This window comes from Helianthus annuus, chromosome 14 (assembly GCF_002127325.2).
Source record: "Helianthus annuus cultivar XRQ/B chromosome 14, HanXRQr2.0-SUNRISE, whole genome shotgun sequence".
NCBI lineage: Eukaryota > Viridiplantae > Streptophyta > Magnoliopsida > Asterales > Asteraceae > Helianthus > Helianthus annuus.
Window position 1 is genome coordinate 100,116,149 of NC_035446.2, and position 27,700 is coordinate 100,143,848.

General features: G+C 35.7%; 3 protein-coding genes and 1 long non-coding RNA gene across 4 annotated transcripts; 2 read left to right on the top strand and 2 right to left on the bottom strand.

Annotated features, from left to right (window-relative positions):
* The first annotated feature begins 334 nt into the window (after positions 1 to 334).
* LOC110903541 lies at positions 335 to 2,225 on the top strand. Its single transcript, XR_002572044.2, has 3 exons — positions 335 to 748; positions 1,938 to 1,993; positions 2,083 to 2,225. It is a non-coding gene; the product is annotated as an uncharacterized LOC110903541 (long non-coding RNA).
* Positions 2,226 to 2,390: 165 nt separating this feature from the next.
* On the top strand, positions 2,391 to 3,251 carry LOC110902291. Its single transcript, XM_022148989.2, has 2 exons — positions 2,391 to 2,926; positions 3,024 to 3,251. The coding sequence occupies exons 1-2, from the start codon at positions 2,471 to 2,473 to the stop codon at positions 3,249 to 3,251; spliced, it is 684 nt and encodes a 227-aa protein (XP_022004681.2). The 5' UTR covers positions 2,391 to 2,470.
* A 471-nt stretch (positions 3,252 to 3,722) lies between these two features.
* LOC110902292 lies at positions 3,723 to 7,687 on the bottom strand. Its single transcript, XM_022148990.1, has 4 exons — positions 6,826 to 7,687; positions 5,481 to 6,746; positions 4,671 to 5,383; positions 3,723 to 4,565 (listed from the first exon to the last, which is right to left on the bottom strand). The coding sequence occupies exons 1-4, from the start codon at positions 7,685 to 7,687 to the stop codon at positions 3,723 to 3,725; spliced, it is 3,684 nt and encodes a 1,227-aa protein (XP_022004682.1).
* Positions 7,688 to 12,063: 4,376 nt separating this feature from the next.
* On the bottom strand, positions 12,064 to 27,194 carry LOC118486524. Its single transcript, XM_035983024.1, has 8 exons — positions 27,036 to 27,194; positions 26,918 to 26,989; positions 24,499 to 24,517; positions 24,249 to 24,428; positions 24,080 to 24,167; positions 12,473 to 12,600; positions 12,292 to 12,376; positions 12,064 to 12,208 (listed from the first exon to the last, which is right to left on the bottom strand). Exons 1-8 carry the CDS (start codon positions 27,192 to 27,194, stop codon positions 12,064 to 12,066), a joined length of 876 nt encoding a protein of 291 aa, XP_035838917.1.
* Between the last annotated feature and the right edge of the window lie 506 nt (positions 27,195 to 27,700).

The window sequence follows — 27,700 nt, forward strand, 5'->3', positions numbered from 1 at the left end:
CACAAGGTATATCTGCACAACACCTGGATAACCAATCCATACTGTCTACTGCATCGAAACTATCAAGAATAGCAGAAGGAAGGTCGATATCGATCACTTGTCCCACAAGGTCGAGTTTGCATCCCAATGAACATAGGAGGTTTCCTTTGACTTGCCATCAGTCGGTTCCACAACAGGTTTGGTTTCAAGAAGCATCAGGGTCAAACAAAACAGAGATGAAGCGATTAGCTACCATACAAGCTACCATGTTGCTATAACTAGGTGTACACCCGTGTGAACACACGGGTTTGTTCTAATAACAATCGGAATCAAAGGCTAAAAAAATATTATAACATATTATTTAAATTTTTGTGTTTAGTTACATATCTTTATAAAACAATGTTAAAGATAGTTTGTTTTAGTCTACATGTTTGATAAGCATGACCTAATTTTATGTTGTGTAATAACTTCTTATATATGACATTAATTTATTTTGACACATTGTTAGTGTAAAATTCAGTAAAAGTCCATTGTTATTGTATAATTCAATAAAAGGCCTATTCATTTTAGGTTGTAAATAATCAAATTTCAAAATGGGCCAAAGAATTTGTATCCAATTAGAAGCTGTTAATGGGCTTGTGGGTTGAAGGCCCTGTGTTTGAAATATAGCCCTAAAGACATTTTGAATGGAACATTTACGTCTTTCGGAACTAACTTGCGAGAACGAAGAGAGAGCTTTCTTCAAGATCTTTGGCAAACGAATCCACAGGTAATCATCTATATGCATCAATCGAAGAGTTTGTTGTTGTAAAATCTTCTCTTCTGGTAATTTATTATACCACGGTAGTATATATTCGGCTCTTGGGTGTTTATTCTATGACTTATACTTCTGATTTTCATATTGATGAACGATTGAAGTTAATAGTTGTAGGCATTGATGATCGATTGAAGTTAATAATTTTAGTATTTGTCAAATTATTTTATTTCACCTCAATTAGGGCAATGTTAAAAAGGACTGTTTATTAGACTTTGTATGAAGATTTTGTACGATTATGTATGGAATGATATTTGCTGAACTGGACCAAGTTACCGCAAGTCTAGACTAATAACAGATTATGCTCGAGTAACAATATGTATTTTAATAGAATTTTGATTTGATTTTCTAAAAAATAGTGTAATTCTGAAATGCTTTTTGACTGTAATTCTGAAATGTCAGCTACTTGTGGATTCTAAAATCGTTCTAAATCGTATCAAGTTACATGGGAATTATAGTGCAAATTTAATATACATTTTATGGATGTATGATTGAAGATTTGTAATGTACATATGACTGGCTGTTATGTAATGGTCTAAATTTTGTTAGTTGACCTTTTAAAACAACATATATCAGAAATCAAATATGTAGAAATAATGAAAATCTGCAAGTTTATGTTGTTTAGTCTTCAAATTTTGTATAAAGATTTTGTATAAAATTTTGTATAAAAATTTTGTAACACTATGTTGTTTATTATAATTTTAGTTTGTGTTTTTGATATTGAAATAGTGCGGATATATACTTTTGGGTTGGAACAGTATATTGTATTATTGCTTAGCAACAGGGTTTTATATCAACAGTTGATTGTATTAAACAGTAGATTGAGTGTGCGTTAGGAACAGTAAATTGCACTCAATAGTAGATTGAATGTCATTTAGGAACAGTAGATCGGCTTCCTGGGTAGCAACAGGAGTTTTGGTTGATTATTCAATCAATGAGCTAGATGATACATTTATGTTTTCAAGTCTTTTTTTTCGTCATTCATATTCAACAGTTATTGGCACTATTTCAGTTTAGATGATACATTTATGTTTTCAAGTCTTTTTTTTTTTTTGTATTCTTAACATTTTTTTGAATAATCTTTTAATATTTTATTCTTTTATTTATTAATGATATTAATACAATTTTATTTGATACTTCAAAGTTATAAGGATGTATGGTTTTGCATGTTACATGGAGGACAACCAAAGAAAATGTTTGGTTAGTACCCTGCTCTCGGTTATGGTAAATTTAGTTTTCTTTATAATATCATATTACACAATTTCTAATTTTAATTTATTTATGCATAGGTTCTCCCAAAAAAATATAAAGAATGGATAACAGACTTTAACTATCCATTGGGCTTTGTGAAAATGCGGACAACGAATGGGCAGGTCTTTGAAGTGAAGGTATATGAGTTAGCAAACTTCTGTTATTTTTACAATGGGTGGTATTCTGTTGTTAAAACTTTGAAGCTACAATCTGGATCCTGGCTTGTATTTCAGTATGAAGAAGCATTATCAAGTTTCCGAATATTTTATTTCTATGACAATATTGAATTTGCTCCATCTGATTATTTTTACTACAGACCCAATGGTGCTTTTGATAAACTGGATGCTATGGTATGTAGTTCACAATCTGAATTCATTATATTGATTATGGTTTGTTATTTATTTATTGTTAGTATATATATTACTAATGTCTAACTTTTTTTCATTGAAGCATATCAATCGTTTATTTGTACATCACAAGATGGACAATACCATCCCAAACTATCCAGTAGTTATTAGAGGTCCTGGAAAGCTTAAAGTGTTTGTTCGAATGGAAGTTTTTGACAATCAGCTTTACATAACAACTGGATGGGATCGGATTAAGAAGAAATTGTCAATAACTGATGAGCATATGCTTGTGTTTGAAATGATTGATCTTCACAATTTTGATATGTTCGTTTTCAATTGTTCAAAGAATGCTGATTTAGTGTTGCCGCCGGAATTATATGCTGCTGCTGTTAAGGAAGAAATTGAAGAAGACGTTATTAGTATTTCTGATGCTGAAGATGTGGATGAGGTTAGTAATCGCACAGAAGCTAATATGCTCCCTGTAGCCAGGAATGAGGAAACTATTCCAATAGTTTTCCGTGTGGACAATCATTTTGTAAGTTTATGTAACCAAAAAGTACTTACGATCTTTAGGATGTATTAATGATATCATTATATTATCTTTGTTAACATAATTTGTTTTTTTGTTACAGCGCATTAAAAAACATCTTGCTAAAAAAATTGTCTTGGATAGGAAGAGGTGTTTAAAGATTGTAGATGCTGAAGGTAATGTTTGGGATGTTCAAGTGGGAATCGAGGCTCCGGATGGTCGGTTTTACATAAAAAACATGAAGAATTTTGTGAAGGACAAAAAGATGGTTCCTCGTGAAGAATTTACCCTTAAGTTCGTGATGGGTAAAGGTATTTTCTTGTTTGACTAAATGCTTGTATGGCTGTTGGAGTTGATGTTATGATGTATGGAAACAATGTTTTTTGTATATGGTTTTTGGTTTTTGGTTTACTTAAAACTGTTTTGTAATAGTTGAAACCGACAGTTTTGACCCTGTGGTACGAAGGGTGTACATACAGATCAGTTTTTTTTTGGTTAATCAAATACTAAAATTTCAATGTATTAAAAGCATGTATTCTTCCTAATGACTAATGAATGGAAGTATTACTCGCATTAGTGATTCCTTGTGTTTTGTATATATTATTATTATTATTTGGCTTTTATTGTCTTATAACTATTAAATCTATCACAGTTTAAACATGTCTACTTTTTGTTAAAACAATATTAATAACAATCATTATTATTAGATAAAAGAAACATGTTGATAGGATATTCAAAAGATTATAACATATTCATTCATACATGAAAAAGAGTTTTATACAAAATGATATTTTTACGAGCACTACAGATTTTGTAGAACTTCTTTGTAGACCACATTAGTTGTGGTTTTAGATACTTGTTTTTCGCTGTCACATATCAAAATCTTCAAACCACTCCTGCTCTTTACTCGAGATACAGCTACGTATAGTTGCCCGTGACTAAAAACTGGACGTGGAAGATATAGTCCTACACATTCAAGTGATTGTCCCTGGCTTTTGTTGATGGTCATTGCAAAGCACAGGGATAGTGGGAACTGTCTTCGAGCAATTTTCACTGGTAATCTTTTATCACTTGGTGTCATTTTCAATCTTGAAATCAAAGTATGGTGACCTATATTAGTTCCGGTAATAATCTTTGCTTCAATTACAAGTTTTCTAAGTTTTGTTACTTGAAGCCGTGTACCGTTACACAAACCATTTGTTTGATCAATGTTTCTAAGTAACATTACCGGAGCTCCAACCTTAAGAACCAATTTATGGTTAGGTAATCCTGACAAATGAATTTTGTTTAGCACATCCGGAGGAAACAATGCCATGTCAAGGTCAGAATGTTGTTCAGTATCACATAAAGAATCCGAACTTAGATATATCTTCTCTTGACCAACGATACTATTTAACAGTTCTGTGTTTATTAAATCAACAACATCATTTGTGGGAGCAAGAATGGCTCTTTGTTGAAAGTAATTTGAATCCCACATAAAGTTTTGCATATCCGGATATGTGAATGAGATCAATGAAGATATAGGATTGACTTCATCTAATATAAGTAGATCATCTGGAATTTCAATCTCCACCTCTCCATCATTTGGATCACCAAGTAGACCATCACCAAGGCGTAAAATCCATTCAGCAAATTCCTTGATCTCCTAAAGATTACTTGCTTTTGTACCGACTCTTAACCTCATGTTTTGAGTTAGTTTGAGTAATTGACAATCATGCCATATATAAGAAAAATTCAATGAAGAATTTACAATCATGCTTCTAGTACCTTTTGGAATGACCGGAAGGATTTGTCTAAAATCACCGCCAAAAAGGACTATCTTTCCGCCAAAAGGCTTGGACTGCAAGGACGAATTATTGGAACGGACTATATCTCTCATTGTTCTATCCAAAGCTTCAAAACAATGCTTATGTGTCATTGGCGCTTCATCCCAAATTATCATCTTAGTTTCTTTTATTAAGCCTCCTAGCTCACTGTTCGGTTCTATAGAACATATAGAATCCTCGTTAACGTTTATCGGAATAACAAATCTGGAATGAGCTATTCTACCGCCATCTAATAGGAGTGATGCAATACCACTGGATGCAACATTCAAAACAATTTCACCCTTGGAGCGTAACGCAGCTGCAAATGTTTTCCATAGAAATGTTTTCCCAGTTCCACCGTAACCATATAGAAAAAAAACACCTCCATTTCCTTTAGCAACTGCATTCATGACAGTTTGATACACTTTGTGCTGTTCATCAGTTAAAGATTTTAAGAAAGATGCAAGTTCCTTTTTTAAGCTACTCCGATCATAGGAAAGTTCTTTCATTATCATTTGATTGTTCAATGCTGAAATGTAGTTCCCAGGAACATTCGGCATGTCTGAAAAGCAGCTTAACGTACTTCCATAAGCAAGTAACAATTTTTCAATATGTGATAGGCAAATGTTTTCAATCTCTTCCTCTGGAAGAACCAAATCTGAAAAATAAAACAGATGTTTGGTAATTAGCATATAAAAATATTTAATTACAAACAGAATAGAATATTTGAGCTTTATTTAAAGTTTTAAAATTACCAGAAATACCAGTAACCTTCCGTTGCTGGTATAATATATCTTCACACAACAGAGATTTTGTTTGTCTCCAGAAATGACCAGGCCTAGAAATGGAATTTGACATCAACAGCATTACAAAAAATGTACGCAAGAAATCAGAAGTGGACCATGTGCTTGCTTCCTCCATGGCAATTATATACTCATTATCATCATCCAACAGACCGCGAGTGAGGCACGCATCTTTAAAGGTAGGATAAATTTTTCCATCAACTGTTTTTATATCATCGAAACTCATTGGTCCTATAACGTGATTCAATAAAATTCTCAAGAAATAACAATCACCACGTGATGGAGGTACATAATGTATCCTACCAACGGCACCAAAAGGTCTTTTTCTACGAATCCACTTTCGTTCTTTACGTATCCATACAAAGTGTCTTGGAAACTCTATATACTTCAATGTTCTAGCGAATGCATCCATTTGGTTACATTTCATCCATTCTGTAAACATAGACATTTTCACAGTTGGGTTACTAACCACGTCACACAAGTTTGAATTATCGTCATAAACAATAGCCTGACCATCTTCGCAATGAAAAGGCAATATTTCAACAGATGGAAGTCGATAGTGTATGTCAAACTTGAAGATTCTCCAAGCAGCTTCACATGCTGAAACATATCTACAATCAAGATATGCTTTAACTTCATCTACTTCTGTTTTGTTTGACGGATTTTGATTATTGGTCATTTCCTCATTTTCCTTGTTCTTGCCAGCAGTTGTCGTACTTTGGTAAACAGAAGTTGTCACTCTATCTGGACCCTTATTAATGTATTTGAACAAATATTTGATGGATCCTGTTTGGTTACACCACTCAACATTTATGTGACACTGATACTTTTTTAGTAACATAGCATTGTATGGAACTACAAACCTATTGTCAAGCAACACGCCATTTTTTTCTACAGTGTTACATGTTTGACGACGACGGTAGATAGGATATCCTTCAGAATCAACACAAGTCTCATCTACATACTTTTTCGGAAACTTCTTTGAACATTTTAAATTAACCATGCATGGACAATGAGGGTTGTCTGTACCACACGGACCGTGCATCATAAACTGTTTGACAAGTTCATACAGTTCAGAATCCGTCTCTTTGTCAGGTATTTCAGCACTAATAGCCAAATCAATTTCTTTAGCAGTTGGAAACTTGTTCTTGGCACTTAAGAACAAACATATATGAGCATGAGGTAGGCCACGTTTCTGAAATTCGATTGTATAAATAACTGAAATATTACATGAAAAAAACTGTTATTAAAGAATTTATGGTTGACAAATTAATTAAAACATTTCACAATCACTTACTTGCTTGTATCTCACCAAAGAATTTATGTTTCTTGAAATCTTGAATTAGGTGATTGATTTTAATTTTGAATACACGTGAGATAATATCCGGTCTGTCTTGAGGATTCAGCCGTTTGTCTTTTAAACATCTATAAATCTCAGGCCAGTTGGGATTACAGGTGACTGTTATGAAGAGATCCGGATATCCTACAGCTTTGCAGATTGCCATAGCATCTAGGTACTTTTGCATCATATATCTCGATCCGTCGGTAAATGATGAAGGCAACAAAATTCGTTTTCCACAGTTTGACGCATCGCTTTCTCCACTTTGATTTAAATTCTTAAAGGTTTGACTTCTAAGTTTGGGTTGTTGTGTCTTTATGTAAGCTAACCGTGCAGATTCTATCATTGTATAAGCATCAACCACAAACTGTTGGAATAGCTTTTGAGCATTGAGTAACAATGAAAAGTGGTTGGGTCTGTCTTGTAGTCTGTAACTAAAAAATTCTCTCATTGTCGTGCTGGTTCTAACTATATCAGAATCAACTGAAATACCTCGATGTTTAATACCAAGTCTAAATCCATCTTCTGCATATGGGAAAATAAGTGGATATTGCAATGCAAGATAAGAGGGATGAAGCTCACTAATTCTCTGAAGACCGCCTGATCTTGTTTGGACTATGATATCTCTTTTATCAAAGGCTCCATCAAAATCACCAATTATTAATGCAGCAATTTCTTCAGATGTAGGCAAGTTAAAAGTTCTACCATCCTTATCCCTTGTTCCAATGAGCTTGAGTCTTACATCTTGCCACTCATTTTCTTTAAAACAATCTCGTACCATTCTAAATGACTTCACAAGTGGATTACGAGAATCCAACATTTTTTTAACACTGGATATGATGGAAAGATCAAGGAGTTGTTTTGTAGTTGTTTTGGAACCTTCCTTGACACTATGTAGAAAATTATTTTAGTACATATAGGAGATATAAATAAAAGAGATATTCAAACGAATATTTAGTGAATTGTTAATTTACCTTACAGCCTTTTGACGATTAAAATCCCTGTTTTGGGAATCATAAATATAAAGCTGTGAAAATTTGGGCTCTTCACCCTCATTTGGTAGCAGAGTACCAATGCGATGGTAATTTTGTCCTTGTAATCCAAAAACATAAGGACCTCAAACCTTGCCACCAAGAGATGTGAAGGAAAACATCATGTTATATGCTCGAATATTATTCATGAAATTGCGGCTTTCAGACGAACTTCTTCTGTAAAGTTTTTCAAGAAATGGAGGAGGATCAGGTGAGGGCGGCAATTCAACGTCTCCGTTCGAACAACAAAGAGAAAAAGCCGATTTCTTAGAATCCAAATTCCCCCTAAGCATTTCATCTTTCCAAAGCATTGCATGATAGTAAGAACATGTAAAAATAGCATCTCCATGATCAACATACTCTACAAAATTATATAGATACATAAAAAAGATGATTATATAAGAGAAATATTAGGAGATGTCAGTGTTATCTGGAAAAAATACTTTGATAGGTTAAAAGAGGGTATGTACCTCTTGCAATTCCGGAAATGTTTTTTACAACAGAAGATGGTAAACGATCAGAAGAATTGGAATCATCACAGTTAGAGCTTTCACCAGGGTAAGAGTTTTCTTTTCCTGTCGTTTCATTTTAGAAATGACCATTAAACTCAGTTTCAACAGGCAGGAGGATATGGAATACATTATTCAAAATACAATGAATCGGAAACGTATATTTAGTCAGATTGCTAAAAATAAACCACATACCATTAGTACCTACTACCGAACACTTTGGCAAACGTCGAGAAGTTCTAATATCAATATTCGGAGGAGTTGGAATATGACTTCCACGGGAACTTACTGTAACACGATCCACTTGCAAGAAAAAAATATACAAATGTTATACAACTTCGAGCAACATTCAATGAATGATTAACAGTAATAAGAAAACTCTAAAGAACTTACAGTTTGTAATATTCATTAAAGGACTGCTCTGAATATGATGATTGGATGATGCAGGTGGTGTAACCATTGAAGTTGTCCTCCTTTCATCACCTTCAATAATTTTCAATCTTTGTTTCCTCTTTCTAGACTCATGCACACCATAATTAGCATTTTCCAATTGTCCTAAAAATTGAAACAAAGTGACAAGGTCAAATATGATATCATACCTTAAAAAATATGATTTATAAACTTACCAAAACTGGATGAAGTCAAATGAATCCTACTAACACATGATGGATCTAACTTGGCAGGCGTGTGACATGCTGTACATGACGAGATTTGGTTAATTCCAGCAATAAATAGTTACAATTTTCACATTTTTTACAATCAGTATGTAAAACAATTTGAAAAGTACCAATAGAGTTGTTTACCCATATTTGTAGAAGAGGATTCGGACGACATTACAGTTTGACTGTGATTTAAGTTCCTTGGCTTGTAATATAGACTGGAGGGTTCATACAGACCTTTTGATGATACTGGTTGTTATAGATACGCAAATAGATTTCAGTTAATATAACATTAAAATTATATACGTATTATGAAAAACAATCATCAAAAACAGACCTCCATTATCGTTTGTAGTAATAAGAACATTGGCCGGAAGTGTATGAATAATAGGAGATGTCTGTAGAGAGTGAGACACACCACTGTTTCTACGCTTATCCAGCATAGACTTTCTTATCCTCCTTGACTCTTTGGACATTTGGGTACTGCATTGTGGAAAACACTTTCTATCTCTTGCTATAAAATTCTTATTATTCTCCATAACTATACATAAGAATTGGGAAAATATAGTTGATTTAGGGCTAGCTACAAGTAATTATTGTAACCACTATCCAAAAAATCAATTTTTTTAACAGATAGTGATGATTGAACATCCACATTAAAAACCTAAATAAAAAAAACAGTCAAAGAAGACAAAGCTGCAGAGAAGATTTCCAACTTCTGGAATAGAAAAACCTACAATTAAATGTTGATCGAGTGCTTCCAAAGTGTGAGGGTTTTCAAATATGCATTGAGATTCTGGCGCTAATTTTTGATCTTCAGTTTGATACAGAGCGAGTTAATAAGAGGGTATGTTTAGCGGAGGTAATGAGATTAGGATTTAAGAAAACTGATTAAAGTTTTGGGCCTTATGGGTTGGTTTTATAGTTCACAACTTATGGACCATAAATTATTGAAAGGCTTATACCATTTAGTAGAAAACTGCAGCCGAATTAAAGGACCTTTAGTTGTATTTATTTTGTACTGATTTTATTTCTTTGTTTCTTTACAAACTGTTTTTTGGATGCTCCATATCTAAATAATTTAAATTGATACTTAACGTAATTTATATGGATTTAATTAATACATATTTTGTTAATCATGCTTGTCTTGGTTTTATGAATCTATTCATTCTTACAATGAAGTTACCATACCTGAGATAGACCCGATTTATATTTGGATTTGAAGTTTGATGATTCATTTTAACGGAGTCACACTTTCAATTAATTTATGTGATCCTTAATTTATGTGCATGGAGAAAGTTCTATGGATTTAAATGCTACATATTTTCCAAACATCCTTCTATTCGTCTTATCAATCTATTGGTTCCTACATTAGTTTACAAAAGGGTTGGTTAATATTTATGAGTTATCTATATTAAATTATCAATTTGTCATAAAGAAAACTTACTTCTGGAACTTTAATTTAATAACTTGTTTGACATAATTAGTGGATATTAACAATTTCTTTATAATGTGGTTATAAACTAAGCATACATTGAAACGTACCATTAAAAAGTAGAATTTATACTACGACAAAGCATACTAAGCATCGCATAAACTATATTGCAAAAATCAAAACACAGATTATAAGCAAAGATTATAGTTAGCAGCATAAAAACATAGTTTATAATACAAAAAATTAAACCACATCATGGTTTACCACACAATCCAAGTTCATAGGCTTACCAACATCTAACACATACATACAAACTATTTCAGTAGTTAACACTTACCAACAACAACCCAACTTCCAAAAAACACATACTTAAGTACAGACCAAAAGTTAGACTCGCTTAAACATCAAAAGATAAAGACATGAAAGGAGCTAGGTTTTAACCCTAGATGACCTCTTCCGATTATTTTTGCTGCTAGAAGACAGTTCCCCAATATTTTGACCTTCCACATCCTGCAACGAACGTTTACCATTCGGACTGGTGCCCGAATCCTTCTCGGCTTCGACAACAGAAGGGTCGGCGGTAACAGATACAACATCCTTGAATTAAATCACAAAACAACTACTAAAGTATCAAATAAGGTAATATAATCTACAAACAAGAAAAACAAAATCATAGAATCCATATTCACCTTTGAAATAGCAGCACCAGCCATCTGTGAGGACTCAGATAATCTCTCAACTTTGATTTCTGAACCTTCTTGACTAAACACCTATTATCAAAATATTACCAAAAAAATTCAACTAAGTTATTTAAGCTACAAAAACTGGAAACCAAAAACACATCAATAAAAGATATCCAAAAACTATTACCTCATCAACAACCTCAAGACCATTACCAGCAAACAACTCAGCAAGTATGTCCGGATCATCACATAATTTTTGGATAGTGTAAACATGATAGTCATGGTTAAGGTTGTAATCAGAAACTTCAATTTTAAAAGCCAACTTTTTTTCAACTAACCGAGATATTTCATGTGGAAAACTCTCAGTATCATTGGCCTTCACTTGGCGTTCCCTTATATCACTCGCAGTTGAACCAATGAGCTTCGTTACATCTTTATCAAACATCACGAAAGAGATACTACCGGTTTCATCTTGGACTCTCAAATGTACCTTGAACCTGTAATAAATAGTAGTTAAATTACATTCACATTATAGGAAGCAATAAACCTAAAAAGCAACATTAACTTACTTAATGGTTATCGATGTACATTCTTTATCGCATTTCGGACAAACCAATGAAGTAGGAGACAGATTCATGACCTCATCAGAAATGATTTTAGCATATTGTAAGTATTCAGTTTTAGTCAACACCTTCTTGTTACAGTTTCGACATGCCGGATAAAACCACCCATAGTTTTCTTGAACAATTTTGATCGTTGCAACTACCACACATGACATTACCTATAAAATGAAAGACAAAACTTTATTAACATACTAATATTATAAAACATAGAAAACAGTAAAGGAAATTAAATGACTTTGAATGGATATAGAAATATTCATACGCTTTCAATCTCAATTATTTCATCAACATGTTTCTTAGGAGTATCAATTAGAAATTTTTGACGGACTGGAAATACACTCTGAGATGAAAGAATGGTTTGAGAAGAAGAAGCACCAGCTTCAAAGTGTTTCACTAAAAGCCTATGAAAACAACATTCGTGTTAATACTCACACTCGTATTAAGAAAAATATGAAAAATAAGAAATATAATTCAGTAATAGTACCTCCTACGAAGTTCATTAACCTCATGAATTTCTTCGTTGAGAAACAGTCGAGTTCCAAACTTATCATTCTGAACGGTATATTGTCCTGCATGTAACAATATACATATACAACAAATTCATTACAAATGAAAAAAACACATTGCAAACACTAAAGTAAATGAATCAGTCAAATGTAAATTACCCTGCCACAGCTTAATCTTCGCATGCTGAATGACAGCCATGACATTCTCAATCGGATTGTTTTGCGTCAAGAAATCATTAAATTGTTGTGCATATCCATTCCACAAAGTACAACGAACTACTTCTCCCCTACAACAAACAGATAAAAAAAACAGCATTAAAAGTTCCACTAAAATATATACTATCTATTAAAAGAACAATAATCAGTCACAATAAATAATGCCAATGATTTAATCTGTCTTTGTATTAAATGCTGTAGGTCCCTTTTCTCGGAGGATCGAGAACAAACCTAAACCTTGTTATACTAACCCACTAGCGAGTGCGGAATCCAAGCTAGCGGGCAAACCGGAATGATGCAAGAACAAACACAAGAACACACAAAGTTCACCGATTAACACCACTGTATTAATACGTATGAAGGTTTACGGTTACAAGCACAATGTTTACAATCTTGTTTGCAAACTCTCTAAAGTGTGTGTGTGTGTGTTTTCCAGCAGAGTTTCACTAACTCTCCAAATGTGCATCTATCTCACACTAACACAATGCATGGGTATTTATACCCATACACAGCAGGTCTTGGTCGAAGGATCGATAGATGGTCCGAAGGATCATCTGTCGATGACAATGTGTCCGAAAGATCAGCATGGACATCGAAGGATCATCCTTCGATGCCTAATGTTCGAACCATGGTCGAACCATATCTTTCGAGCACCTCGAAGGATCAGTTGTATCCTTCGAGGCTATCCTTCGATCCAGACAACATCATGTTGTCCAAGTCAAACTAGGAGGATAGTTGACTTGGTCAACTTACAGACTGATTTAGGACATCGTTTACATACAGACTGAATACAGACAAAGTACAGACACAAGTGCACCAACAAACTCCCCCTTGGCTGTAGCTTTGTCTTTATCTTGTCTTTATCTTCTATAGATGTAGACTTGTCTCGAACTTCGACAGTCTTTGGTCTTCGAGTTTCCAAAACTCTGATGTCCTTTCAAGTCTTCATGGTCGGAGGATCTTCAAAGTCTTCACGTCTTGAAAGCAGAGAGTGTATCAACAAACTACCCGTATCATGTAGGCAGTGTGTTAACAAACTCCCCCTTAGCATAAGCTCCCCCTTGAGTTATGCTCGTGAAATACTTTAACTTTATGAAGTGAGATCCTTGTGGTGTTGATGATGGCCAGCGGCAACTCGATCATCTTCATCTTCATCTTTAGAGCGCCTTCTCGTCGTGTCTTCATTCCAAAGTTAGTCATCGACCATGTTCTCCTTGCCTTTAGAATCTGCACATGCAAGAAATCTAAACGCGTAATGAGAACAACTGCTTGGAATATAGTATAAACAAATGACACACGAATGACCATGTCATAATCAAACACCGTCCGACAGTTTGAAAGTTTAATAAATTTGTCAATTTAAGTCTTTAACTTTCAAAACTTGCAAATTTCGACCGTTTATGAAGGTTTAGTCAATTCGGTTTTCGTTCAGGTTTCAGGTAACGAAGACTCGAGCTCCAACATCGTACGATCGAAAATAAAGTAGAAATAAAATCTTTTTGGCTTTTATAAAGTTTATATTAAAACACGCCTAAAATCTTTTTGGTATTTTTGAAAGAAAAAGACAACAATTTAAAATCCTTTGAGTGTTATCAAACGACATCACCGCTAATGTCGTGCTGATATGCACCAAACGACGAAACTGTTTAAAAAAGAAAACAAATAAAAGTTAAACAGTAAATAAATATATACAAACATTCTTTTTGCGAGTTTCGAGGGTAAGAGAATCATATCAGTGTACGGTCATGCCAAAACACTCTTGTTGTTCAGTTAGTTAACATTAAGATAAGCATCCTATAACAATTATCGGTATTGTTGTCCACTTAAGCTCAACTTATCAGATGTAATCATGGCGAGAGGATACGTTAAGGTATGATTTATACTTACCAACCGGTGTTCATCCACATCACGACACATTCCCGTATCAAGGTATGCACGAGAGTTCATCTTACCGGTGAGTATACCGATTATCATCTGTTTGACCGTATAAATTGTGAGATACTCACTTATTTTGATTTGAAAACAAGTCCTTTGTGATATAATCACTTATTGATGAGGAACTTGATTTTCATATGCATGAGGGCACAGGTGCAAGTCCGTGAACAGGTCAGTACTTCCGTACAGCAGAGAGACGAACTTGACACCCGGATAAATGTGATATTTTATCACTTATTTGTTTTGGACATGTGATTGTTTATCACTTATTGAGGTCGAATGCAGTATGCAATATGTACACGTATGTATAGTATCATGGAAGATCTAGACTTGCGTCCCCGTTATTTTTCGGTAAGGATACATGATACCCAGATGATAAGCAGCATAAAGACCGAATATCTCAGAACCTCGGCAATCTATCAAACGAAATTTCGGTACTAAGACCATATGCCAATGAATGGTTCCCACCTGGTCTTCAGTCGATTAAGATTTATATCACCCTGCACACTTTAAAAATGATTGTGAGCCTACCGATACATCTTATATAGAGCTGCTTATCATTTTGCATTTAGGGTTTAAAGAGGTTTGGATAGACCACTGATGTACTATCATTTTCTCTTTGGCTCGCCAGGAAACTCATTTTTGTTTTTCTATTGTTTTTGTGTTTTTGAAATTTTTCGATGTTTTTGTATTTTCCGATTTTTGGATTTACTCCCCTAAATCAACAAACTAAGATAAATTTAAAAACACACAAAGATATTTACAAAAATGATTGTCCGATGTTGGTTTTACTCTTGCTTGACCTTAATGCCGTTTACCAATAATAAAAAGGCAAATCTTGATTTGTCAAATGCTTTGGTATGGTAAATAAGTCGGCACGTTGGTCATCGGTGTGGACCTTAACAACATCGATTAGCCTTTTCTCAAAGCAATCACGTATGAAGTGATATTTGATTTCGATGTGTTTGGTCTTTGAATGCTGCACAGGATTCTAGTGATATCTAAAGCAGCAGAATTATCAACGTAAATAGGAGTAGTTAGGAATTCAAAACCGTAGTCCCGCAATTGTTGTTGGATCCAAAGAACTTGTGAACAACAACTTGAGGCAGCAATGTATTCAGCTTCGCATGTTGATGTAGCGACACACGTCTGCTTCTTGCACTGCCAGGTGACTAGGCGATTTCCTAAAAACTGACATCCAGCCGTTGTGGATTTGCCGTCGATTTTACATCCGCCAAAAATCAGAATCACTGAATGCGACCAAGTCAAAGTTATTATCCTAGGATACCACAGACCGGTGTCTGGATAAGCCTTCAAATAACGAAAAATCCTTTTGACAGCTGCAAGATGTGAGGCCTCATGTTGGGTACATTATATCTGGCCTTGATGCTGTGAGGTACATAAGGGATCCAATCATCGCGCGATAGTATGAAGGGCTAACAGGTTCACCCTTCAAGTCAGGAGTTATTCCGTGATTAGTTGGCAGTGGGGTACCAATGGGCGTTGCATCGGACATCTGGAACCGGCTCAAGATGTCTCCAACATATTTAGTCTGATGGATGAATATCCCAGACTCCGTTTGTTGCACTTGTAGGCCCAAGAAGAAATTCATTTCCCCCATAGCACTCATCTCGAATTTATCCTGCATAATGCGCTCGAAATTCCTACACAAAACATCATTAGTAGAACCAAAAATAATATCATCAACATATACCTGAACCAGAAGAAGATCTCCATCTTGTTCTTTGATGAAGAGAGTACAATCGATAAGACCTCTTCGAAAACCGTTCTCCAGCAGATATGTAGATAAGGTTGCATACCAAGCTCGTGGCGCTTGATGAAGACCATAGAGAGCTTTGTTGAGCAACCAAACCCGATCGGGATGAACAGGATCTTCAAAACCTGGAGGCTGTTCGACATATACCTCTTCTTCAACCACACCATGTAAAAATGCACTTTTGACGTCCATCTGGTAAACTTTGAATCCTTTGAATGAGGCATAAGCCAGAAAGATCCGAATAGCTTCCAGACGTGCAACTGGTGCATAGACTTCGTTGTAGTCGATCCCTTCTATCTGACGAAAACCTTGAACGACTAAACGAGCTTTGTTTCGAATAACTACTCCACGGTCGTCTTTCTTGCATTTGAAGACCCATCGAGTGCCAATCTTCTTGTAGTTCTCGGGTTTTTCAACAAGCTTCCAAACACCAAGCTTGTGAAATTGCTGTAATTCTTCCTGCATGGCTTCAACCCAAGCACTGTCTTTCAATGCTTCCTTCCACGACTTTGGTTCTTCTTGTGACACGTAACACGCGAAGGACCAGTCATTTTGTTGACCAGATTCTCTTATAGCTGAATACAAACCAGCATTCCGGTTGTTTCTCAGCTGATTACGCGTCTGCACTCCGCGATGGACATCTCCTATGATATTCTGCTGTGGATGGGTATCGTGAATCCTCATTTCAGGATTATCTGGCACACGAGCATTGATACCCAAATTATTCAGATTAAGATCAACAACCAGCTCCACACCTGGAATGTGAGTAGAGGTGGATGCATTTCCTTCAGCAGTATCTACATTCTGCGTATGAGGTGTATCACCAGAGGCACCTTGAACAGGAGCAGCTGGAGCTGAAGATCCTTCGGCTGCATCATGATATTCATCATCTTCAGAAGAGTCATTATAATCAGCAGCATCTTCATAAACCTCATTTTGAACCATATTGTTGACTGACGTAGAAGCTTGAGGATCAACAACAATAGGTCTAACCAGTGGCGAGACAGCAGCGTTGTCACTTTCCAACAACATTCGAGCCGCTGCTGATTCTTCGTCAAAGGTTGGCAGATTGAAGGAGTCAAATAGCCCATCATAATCGAACATCCACGGATCACCCGGAGCCCTAACAGGACTCGTGTACCTTTGAACCCTAACTTCGCTCCATAGCTCAATCTTCTTGGTAGCTAGATTCCAAACACGAAAATTAGGAGTAGCATATCCAAGGAAGAAACCCTCGATAGCTTTTGCACCAAACTTTCCATCCGGCTCAATCATTGTACAAGGAGCACCAAATGGTTCAAGGTAAGAAAGATCCGGTTTCCTTCTCTGAAGGAGTTCGAAGCAAGTCTTGCCATGTCTCTTAACTGTAAGAACTCTGTTCAACGTGTAGCAAGCAGCCGATACAGCCTCTCCCCAGAATTGAATAGGGAGTTCCGACTCTACTAACATTGTTCTTGCAGTTTCAATAATAGTTCGATTCTTCCTCTCAGCGACACCATTTTGTTGTGGAGTATAACGAGAACTGTACTCATGAAGAATGCCTTTAGAAGTACAAAACTCATCCATAACTTGATTCTTGAATTCTGTTCCATTGTCGCTTCGGATCCTTTTCACTTTCAACGTATAGAGATTTTCCAACATTGTAAGAAGATCCTTGAGGATGCCAGGAGTTTCACTTTTGTGTGCCATAAAAGATACCCAAGAAAATCTAGAGTAGTCATCAGTAACTACTAAACAATAAGCATCACCAAACGTTGTCTTGTGCTTCATAGGTCCAAAAAGGTCCATATGAAGACGTTCGAGAGGCATGCTGACAGTGTTGATTTTCTTCAAAGGGTGAGACTTCTTCGTTTGCTTCCCCTTTTGGCAAGAGACACAGATATCTTGTAGATGAAAACTTCTTACAGGCACACCATTCACAAGATTATTTTTCACCAAATGGTTCATTTTTCTCAAGTGAATGTGTCCCATTCTTCTGTGCCAAGATATAGACTCCTTTTCTGTGGCTTTTGAGACAAAACAAGTAACTTGTGCAGATGTTGTAATCGCTTGGCTCATGTCGAGAATATAAAGATCATTAACTCTCGGAGCCGATAAGAGAACCCATTCTTGTGGAATTTTGAAACCAGGCTTCAGCACATAACAGCCAGCATCATCAAAAATCACTGAGAACTTTTTATCGCAGATTTGCGACACACTGAGAAGATTGTGATCAATTTGCTTCACATAATTGACCTTATCAAAGCACACGATGCCATTGGAGATACTTCCTTCTCCAGTGATGTACCCTCCTTTATCACCCGCAAAAGCAACATACCCTCCTCTAATATTTCTCACGTCATACAGGAGCCGTAAGTCGCCAGTCATGTGCCTGGATGCTCCACTATCAACAATCCAATGACTATTAATAGTTCCTCCTAGAACATCCTGCACATGTCAAATAAACACATCAGTTGAGAATGGGGACCCAAGCCTTAGTGGTCTTGGGTCGTCCCTTGGCATCACGATACGTAAGCTCTATCTCTTGATGGTTTTCAAGAACAACTGCTCCCCCTGAATTGTCACCCGACTTAGGTAACCAAGTTTGTCTGTGCCTACCAGTTTTTGAAGATTCTGGTTTTACAGGTTGTGACACTCTTGGTTCCTTTTGAACTGTTTTAACTTCAGATTTTAAAGCTTTTTCAACAGTTTTTATGTTCTTACGTCGTTGCTTAGTTTCTTGTTCTCTTACAGTTCGTTTATCTTGTTTAGGTGAAACTGACCGACGTTGAGGGTGAACTGCTTCAGGTGGAGCCTTTTCAACAAACTTCTTCTTTGGAGCGTTTGGGCAATTTCTGATAATGTGCCCAATTTCTCCACATTTGAAACAAGTTCTCCTTTCAACAGACTTAGGAGAACTTGATCGACTACCAGATGTTGAGCTTGTAGAACCTGAGGTACTTGCTTTTTCATCACACCCGTTTGTGTGTTGGGTGTAATTGTTATCACTGTTTCGTTTCAAAATCTTGACTTGTTGTACAAAATCAGTGTTTGATTTGTTTTCAAAAGTCTCAATTTTATCTGTACCTTTTGATGCTACAAACTTAACATCTTTTCCTTTCTTCATGTAACGAGCTCCTTTTGTTTCAACTTTAGCCTTTGGCTTTGGAGCTCGTTGTGGTTGTTTACCCTTAGAAGCAGTAGGTTGTCGAGTGGTTGGAGATTTTTGATTACCAAATTGTTTCCTAATCTCAGCCTTAGGAATTGGATCACATTGTGTTACCACAATTCCCGGAAGTGTTTTTCCCAAAAATTTGTTTGTATTGTCTTCAAAGACTTTGTCAATCAAAGATTTATTTACATTTTTAATTGGAAAAACATGATCTGAGTAGATTTTATTATCTCCAACCAAAGTGTACAACACATTACTGCTTTTAACAGTAGACACACTTGTCTTATCAACCTCGACAGGATCAATCACTTGCTTCTCAACAGATGAAGCCTCAGGAGTATCAGGATCACAAAGGATGTGATTCTCAATGGGAATGACAACTCCTTTCATCTTGTTAAGTGAGTTATCCTGTTCACTCACATCCACTTCTGATTCATCATCCGATGACTCACAGTCCTCGATGATTGGAGGACTTTGTTTCATGGATGTTGAAGCTTCCTGTTGCTCTGTGGATGTATTTTCAGAATTCTCCGGTTTGAACCCTAGGCCAGTAGAAAATTCCTCAAAGTTCAAAGGCACACTGGGTTCATACCGGGGCATTTCCTCTTCATCAGGCATCTTGGTATAGTTGTCCATCAAAGGGGGTGGACACGCCTTATACCCTACACCTTTCACGTTACCTTTCAGTTGTTGAACGTCTATGATGTGATCAAGCACAAATCGGGAGTTAGAATAACTATCCAATTTCTGTTTGATCGCATCATGCTTGCATTGGGCAATGGCTAATTGCTTCTTAGTTTCTTCCACAAGATTAATGTATTCATTTATACTTACTTGTTTGTGGTAAACTACTTTGTTAACCTCGGACACATTTTTCTTTAATGTTTCTATTACAGATTTAAATTCTTTTTCATTCCGGGTTAAAGCCATGTTTGCCTCTTGGCATTTTGACAGTTCAATAACCAAATTCTGATTATGACTATGAAGCTTTTCTGATTCAAGCTTCATATCTGCACATGATTTACAAATACTAGGAGCAGGAGGTTCAGAAGTTACCTGACTAGTAGAGGCTGAACCATTTGCCATAAAGGCAGTTTGAAAAGAAAAAGCTCCATCTTCAGAGAATAGCTTTTCCATTTCCATTAATGTATCAGCAGCCTTCCTAATCAGAATTGATTTCTGACATTTAAGCTCATCAGCTTCATTCAGTAGCTCCTGTATATCATCATCTCCTTCTTCATTCACATCAGGCTCTGAGTGATTATCCCCAGAAACAGAGCCTTCTTCATCCGAACTGCCCGAATAACCAGAACTGTCATCGCTCCCAGAAGATTCTTCCTTTTGAACCTGCTCGATGACTTTAGCATACAATGCAGTTCCACTTCCTTGATCACCTTCACCAAACTGCACTGACCAGTCACATCCTTCATCAGCTTGAACAGCCAAAGCCCGATTGTGATTGGTAGCTCCAGGCTGTCCCTGATTGTTGTTCACTGCCACCATCCTCCTCTCACGGTTTTCTTGTTGGGCATTCGCATTAGTCTGGTTTCTGAACGGGTTGTGATTGCCGTGTTTTGTTGGTCGAGTGCACTCACGTTTAAAGTGCCCTTTCTCGCCACAATTAAAGCACGTGACGGCATTAATATCAAACCCATACTTCGTGTTTTTCTTTCCTTCCAACGAAGTTCTTCCAGTTCGTGCCATGAAATCTTTTGCCCTTCTAACCGCACTAGCAAAAGCCCATTTAATATCCATCAACTCCATTTCTTCCTTGTCGATCTGATCATAATCTTCATTGGTCATGTTGATGTTTCCAAGCTGACCAGCTACCAAACCACAGTAAGCACTGACCATGGTGTTGATAATTTCCATATGTTCCTTAGCAACTTCAATGCTAAGGTGTGAAAGATTTGAGTTGTCGACTCGGATTGTGTGATGACTTTGAGGCTGAGGTTGAGGATTGCTTGTATAGTGAGCTTGCTGTTGTTGTTGTTGAGGTTGTGGTTGTGGCTGTGTTGGAACAGGAATATAGGACCTCGGATCGAATTGAGGTTGTGGTGCAGCAGCTGTTGATTGAGAAAATGGAAAGGAACTCGTATTGGACACAAAAGCAGTTTGAAGCTTCGGTTGCTGAACAGAACTAGCTGAAGGACCAAAACCAGGCAAATACATTTCTGTATTTTGAGGAGCTGGAGCACGCCTTGCTTTCCTAATTTCTTCATCATTTTTATGTTCCAGCTTCTGAATGAACTCATAGATGTTAATCTCATCTAGAGCTTTAGTATGCTTCAACAGCTCAATAAACGAACTCCATTTTGGGGGTAGGGCGTCAGCAAACCTGTTCACCATGTCTTGTTGAGTAGCTGCCACCCCATAAGCACACATTTCACTAATCAAATGATAGAAACGTGTGGTCATATCATTCAGAGTCTCGTTTTCCAAAAACTGGAAAGATTCAAATTCTTTCTTCAACAAATCATGCCTAGACTTTCGAGCAGCTGCATTGCCTTCTCCTCTAGCAACTAAGGCATCCCACAATGCTTTCGTGGTCTTGCAATATGAAAACTGATGGTAGATGTCTTTGTTGAGTGCTTGAGTAAGTATGGCATAGGCCTTTTTCTCCAATTCATAAGCCTTCTTGTCATTTTCAAGCATGTTGGCGTAACCTTCTGAAGTGGATGCTCTACTTTCAAGACTTTCGTTGAATGCATTGACAAAACACATCCAAAGATCGGTGCTTTGTCCTTGAACATATGTGTGAAAGCGGCCTTTCCATGACGGAAAATCGTTCATGTGGTTCAGCTTTGGTGGACGATTGTTACTGCCCGTTTCACTTTCACTAATCAGAAGATTCTGAAGACTTTGACTTTGATTGGAAACCAAAGCCCATTGACATGAACTTATTGATTGTTGTTGTTTTGGAATGGCACTCGTCATATATTCAGCCATCGACATCTGTTTCAGATCTGGTTGTGGATCCGTACTCCAATCCCAAGGACTTGTGCAACTCATTGTGATCAAAAATTAACAAATAACCTACACACCACAAACTGTTAACAACAAACAGACAACAATTGAAAGATACAATCTGATCGAAAGATCAAGACTTGTTCGAAGGATCAACAGTGATCGAAAGATTACTGTTGAGTTTCGAGCAATAGTCTTCGAAAGATTCTCAATGAAAGATCCTTATCTTTCGACTGATTATCACGAAAGATTCAATGTTCGAAAGATTTATATCTTTCGAATACTGATCTCGAAGGATTCACAATGAAAGATCCTTATCTTTCGAGATGTATCCTTATCTTTCGGACAACCAACTTTCGAAAAGATTCCAACTACGAAGGATAACCCTTAGACTTCGAAAGACTACTCGAAGGATGCTTATCTTTCGAGCTGCCTTTGATCGAAAGATGTCGAAGGATATCTTTCGATGTCGAAGGATATCTTTCGACAGCTCTGACACACTGACACAAAGTACGACGGGTTGGTGAAAAAGGTGATGTGTTGATGTACCAACTTTCGGCAGAAAGGATGGTTCTGCAACAACTTTTCACCAACTTTTTGACTTTCAAAAAGTTTACCCAAAAAGGCAATCTTATCCCCAAGTCCAGTCACCGGAAAGATGATCGGAATACGGCCGGAAAAATCAAAGTTTCACAAAAACAGTTTTTATGTTACCCAAACCGACCCCGAACACTCCCGATAGGTTTAGTACGCGTTTTTATGCAGAAAACTACCAAAAACGGGTGCTAAACCAAGTGTCCAAACACACCAAGAACTTGAACAAACCGGTTTTAAACAAGGTAAAGAGCGAGGCTCTGATACCACTTGTAGGTCCCTTTTCTCGGAGGATCGAGAACAAACCTAAACCTTGTTATACTAACCCACTAGCGAGTGCGGAATCCAAGCTAGCGGGCAAACCGGAATGATGCAAGAACAAACACAAGAACACACAAAGTTCACCGATTAACACCACTGTATTAATACGTATGAAGGTTTACGGTTACAAGCACAATGTTTACAATCTTGTTTGCAAACTCTCTAAAGTGTGTGTGTGTGTGTTTTCCAGCAGAGTTTCACTAACTCTCCAAATGTGCATCTATCTCACACTAACACAATGCATGGGTATTTATACCCATACACAGCAGGTCTTGGTCGAAGGATCGATAGATGGTCCGAAGGATCATCTGTCGATGACAATGTGTCCGAAAGATCAGCATGGACATCGAAGGATCATCCTTCGATGCCTAATGTTCGAACCATGGTCGAACCATATCTTTCGAGCACCTCGAAGGATCAGTTGTATCCTTCGAGGCTATCCTTCGATCCAGACAACATCATGTTGTCCAAGTCAAACTAGGAGGATAGTTGACTTGGTCAACTTACAGACTGATTTAGGACATCGTTTACATACAGACTGAATACAGACAAAGTACAGACACAAGTGCACCAACAAATGCAATGAATGTCCAACTCCCACATTAATTAAAGACAATAATAAAACAACAATTTGTCTTTACATTATTTCCAATGAATATGCTAATAATAACATAATCATTAAAGAACCATAAACAGATATAAAAAAACATAAATAAGAAAAATCATTTAATGAATCCTCAATACATTAATTAAATACAATAATAACACACAAACAAATTTATTTAAGTGGGATAGAAAAATTTACTGCACATCTTGAAGATCAAAGTTCATCCTTTTTCTTTCATTCGGAAAGACTTCCATATCTCCACACGACACAACAATTCCAGCAACATCTAAAATGGCAAACATAGCAACAGTCATCAGATTCAAAAATGTAAGCAAAATATATATCAGACTATGAGAAACAGTCCTACCAACAGTGACCAGATTCTTTCCCTCTCCTTTAAGAATTTCCCGAATGTGCCAAGAAGTTAAATCCATAATCAACCCCTTCCCAACCACTGGCACGTGTAACAACCGTACAACGGTAAAAGTTAATCTTGTAACCATGATTAACAACTTTGTAGGTATCACTGTTTTCTCCAACACCAAATCTGGATAGAATAACAACCTAATCCTCATGGAGTTGAGAGATAAACACAGGTATCAATGGAGCCTTAATACCTGCTTGAATTTTACGACCCTGACCATTGCAGTGAAATACCATAGTTTAGAAATAATCAACCAAACGATACCTCATTATTTCTAAACTTCTGAAACAATTAGTAAGATACCATACCATTAAATTTAATAAGACTAAAACAAAGAAAGACCAAATAATATTCAACTCAGTTTCATGACATGAAACACTAAAACAAAACACAAAATATACACAAAAGATTGAACTCAGTTTGATGAAATGAAACACTAAAACAAAACACAAAATATACAAAGAGAAAATATACACAAAAGTAAATTACACAAAAAAAAAAAACTTTCAAAAAAAACCTTCCATTTCATTTCATGTAACCAAGAGAAAAAGTATGCATCTTTCTTTCTTTATAACTCACCCTAAACTCATCTAACACTAAAACAAACATACTTTTGAGAAGTTTAGAAATAAACAACCAAACGATACCTCAAAAAAAATATAAAACATACTTTTAAGAAAATATAGATAAGCCCAAATAACACAAAACAAAGAAACAATTAGTAAGATACCATACCATCAAATTTAATAAGACTAAAACAAAGAAAGACCAAATAATATTCAACTCAGTTTCATGACATGAAACACTAAAACAAAACCCAAAATACACACTAAAACAAAACATACTTTTCAGAACACAAAATATACACAAAAGTAAATTACACAAATCACAAAAAACTTTCAAAAACAACCTTCCATTTCGTTTCATGTAACCAAGATTAAAACTTCAAAAAACTTTTCATCTGTGATTCTTTATAACTCACCCTAAACTCATCTAACACTAAAACAAACATACTTTATGATTCACAGAACAAACATCTATCGATTTGATCAATAACCAACTAAACAATATTCATGTTCAGTCCTTTATATCTAACCCTAAAACATGTAAGAGTATCAGAAAATATAGATAAGCCCAAATAACACAAAACAAAGAAACAATTAGTAAGATACCATATCATCAAATTTAATACAAAACACACAAACAAATTTATAGATAAGCCCAAATAACACAAAATATAGATAAGCCCAAATAACACAAAAATATAGATAAGCCCAAATAACACAAAACAAATAACACAAAACAAAGAAACAATTAGTAAGATACCATACCATCAAATTTAATAAGACTAAAACAAAGAAAGACCAAATAATATTCAACTCAGTTTCATGACATGAACTGTTTTTATATCAGAACACAAAATACACACTAAAACAAAACATACTTTTCAGAACACAAAATATACACAAAAGTAAATTACACAAATCACAAAAAACTTTCAAAAACAACCTTCCATTTCGTTTCATGTCACCAAAATTTCAACTTCAAAAAACTTTTCATCTGTGATTCTTTATAACTCACCCTAAACTCATTTAACACTAAAACAAACATACTGTATGCTTTCACAGAACAAACATCTATCGATGATCAATAACCAACTAAACTCAGTTTCATGACATGAAACACTAAAACAAAACACAAAATACACACTAAAACAAAACATACTTTTCAGAACACAAAATATACACAAAAGTAAATTACACAAATCACAAAAAACTTTCAAAAACAACCTTCCATTTCGTTTCATGTCACCAAGATTAAAACTTCAAAAAACTTTTCATCTGTGATTCTTTATAACTCACCCTAAACTCATTTAACACTAAAACAAACATACTTTATGCTTTCACAGAACAAACATCTATCGATGATCAATAACCAACTAAACTCAGTTTCATGACATGAAACACTAAAACAAAACACAAAATACACACTAAAACAAAACATACTTTTCAGAACACAAAATATACACAAAAGTAAATTACACAAATCACAAAAAACTTTCAAAAACAACCTTCCATTTCGTTTCATGTCACCAAGATTAAAACTTCAAAAAACTTTTCATTTGTGATTCTTTATAACTCACCCTAAACTCATTTAACACTAAAACAAACATACTTTATGCTTTCACAGAACAAACATCTATCGATGATCAATAACCAACTAAACTCAGTTTCATGACATGAAACACTAAAACAAAACACAAAATACACACTAAAACAAAACATACTTTTCAGAACACAAAATATACACAAAAGTAAATTACACAAATCACAAAAAACTTTCAAAAACAACCTTCCATTTCGTTTCATGTAACCAAGATTAAAACTTCAAAAAACTTTTCATCTGTGATTCTTTATAACTCACCCTGAACTCATCTAACACTAAAACAAACATACTTTATGCTTTCACAGAACAAACATCTATCGATGATCAATAACCAACTAAACAATATTCATGTTCTGTCCTTTATATCTAACCCTAAAACATGTAAGAGTATCAGAAAAAACACAAACCTAAACTGTCCAAAGAACACAAACACAAACATCTATTACACAACCAAGAAGCTTAGAAATAAAAAACAAACCCAAAATCATGGGGATTAGAGAATCATCTCTGTATAAACACTAAAACAGTAAAATAAGAGAATCATCACTACACAAATACTAATACCTTCTCATCGATCAACACGAGATCCATCCGAAAGGGCTGAATCCATTTGCGGATGATTCGACACTTGATAGTCCACATATCTTTGGATGGATTCAAATCGTCTATGAAACTGAGTGACAAACACTGTGATTCACCGACGGATTTATTCTCCGATGACATTTTGCCGAGAATGCTTTGTAACAGAAACCCTAGATTTTCTTGAGAAATCGCTTGAAATGAAGAAAGAGAGAAATGTAGAAATTTGAATGAAGAAAGCTTTGTGCTATATGTTTCAAAATTGAGAAGAAAGAGACGGTGATATGATGTGCATTAAATGGGGATTCAACTCCCCATGCATTTTCAAATTTACCTCCTAAAATAAACATGATTTTTGTAATTTTTGAAATTGAAATACTTGATTTTTATATACATTGAGATTTAAAATGATTAAAACAAAATCGGATTTATGACATCAGCGGAATGACATCAGCGGAGTCTATGTGGCATCCTATGTGGCATAGCTAATATCATGACAAGTAAGCAAAGTGATGTCAGCTTCTAAGCTCCTTTTATAGATAGTATAGATGCCTGGCGTCGTCCATGCCGATCCTAAATGCCCTTCCATGAGCATCATTCCTACTACTGTTGTTACGGTCACGTGGATTTCCCAATATTGTCATTGTTCC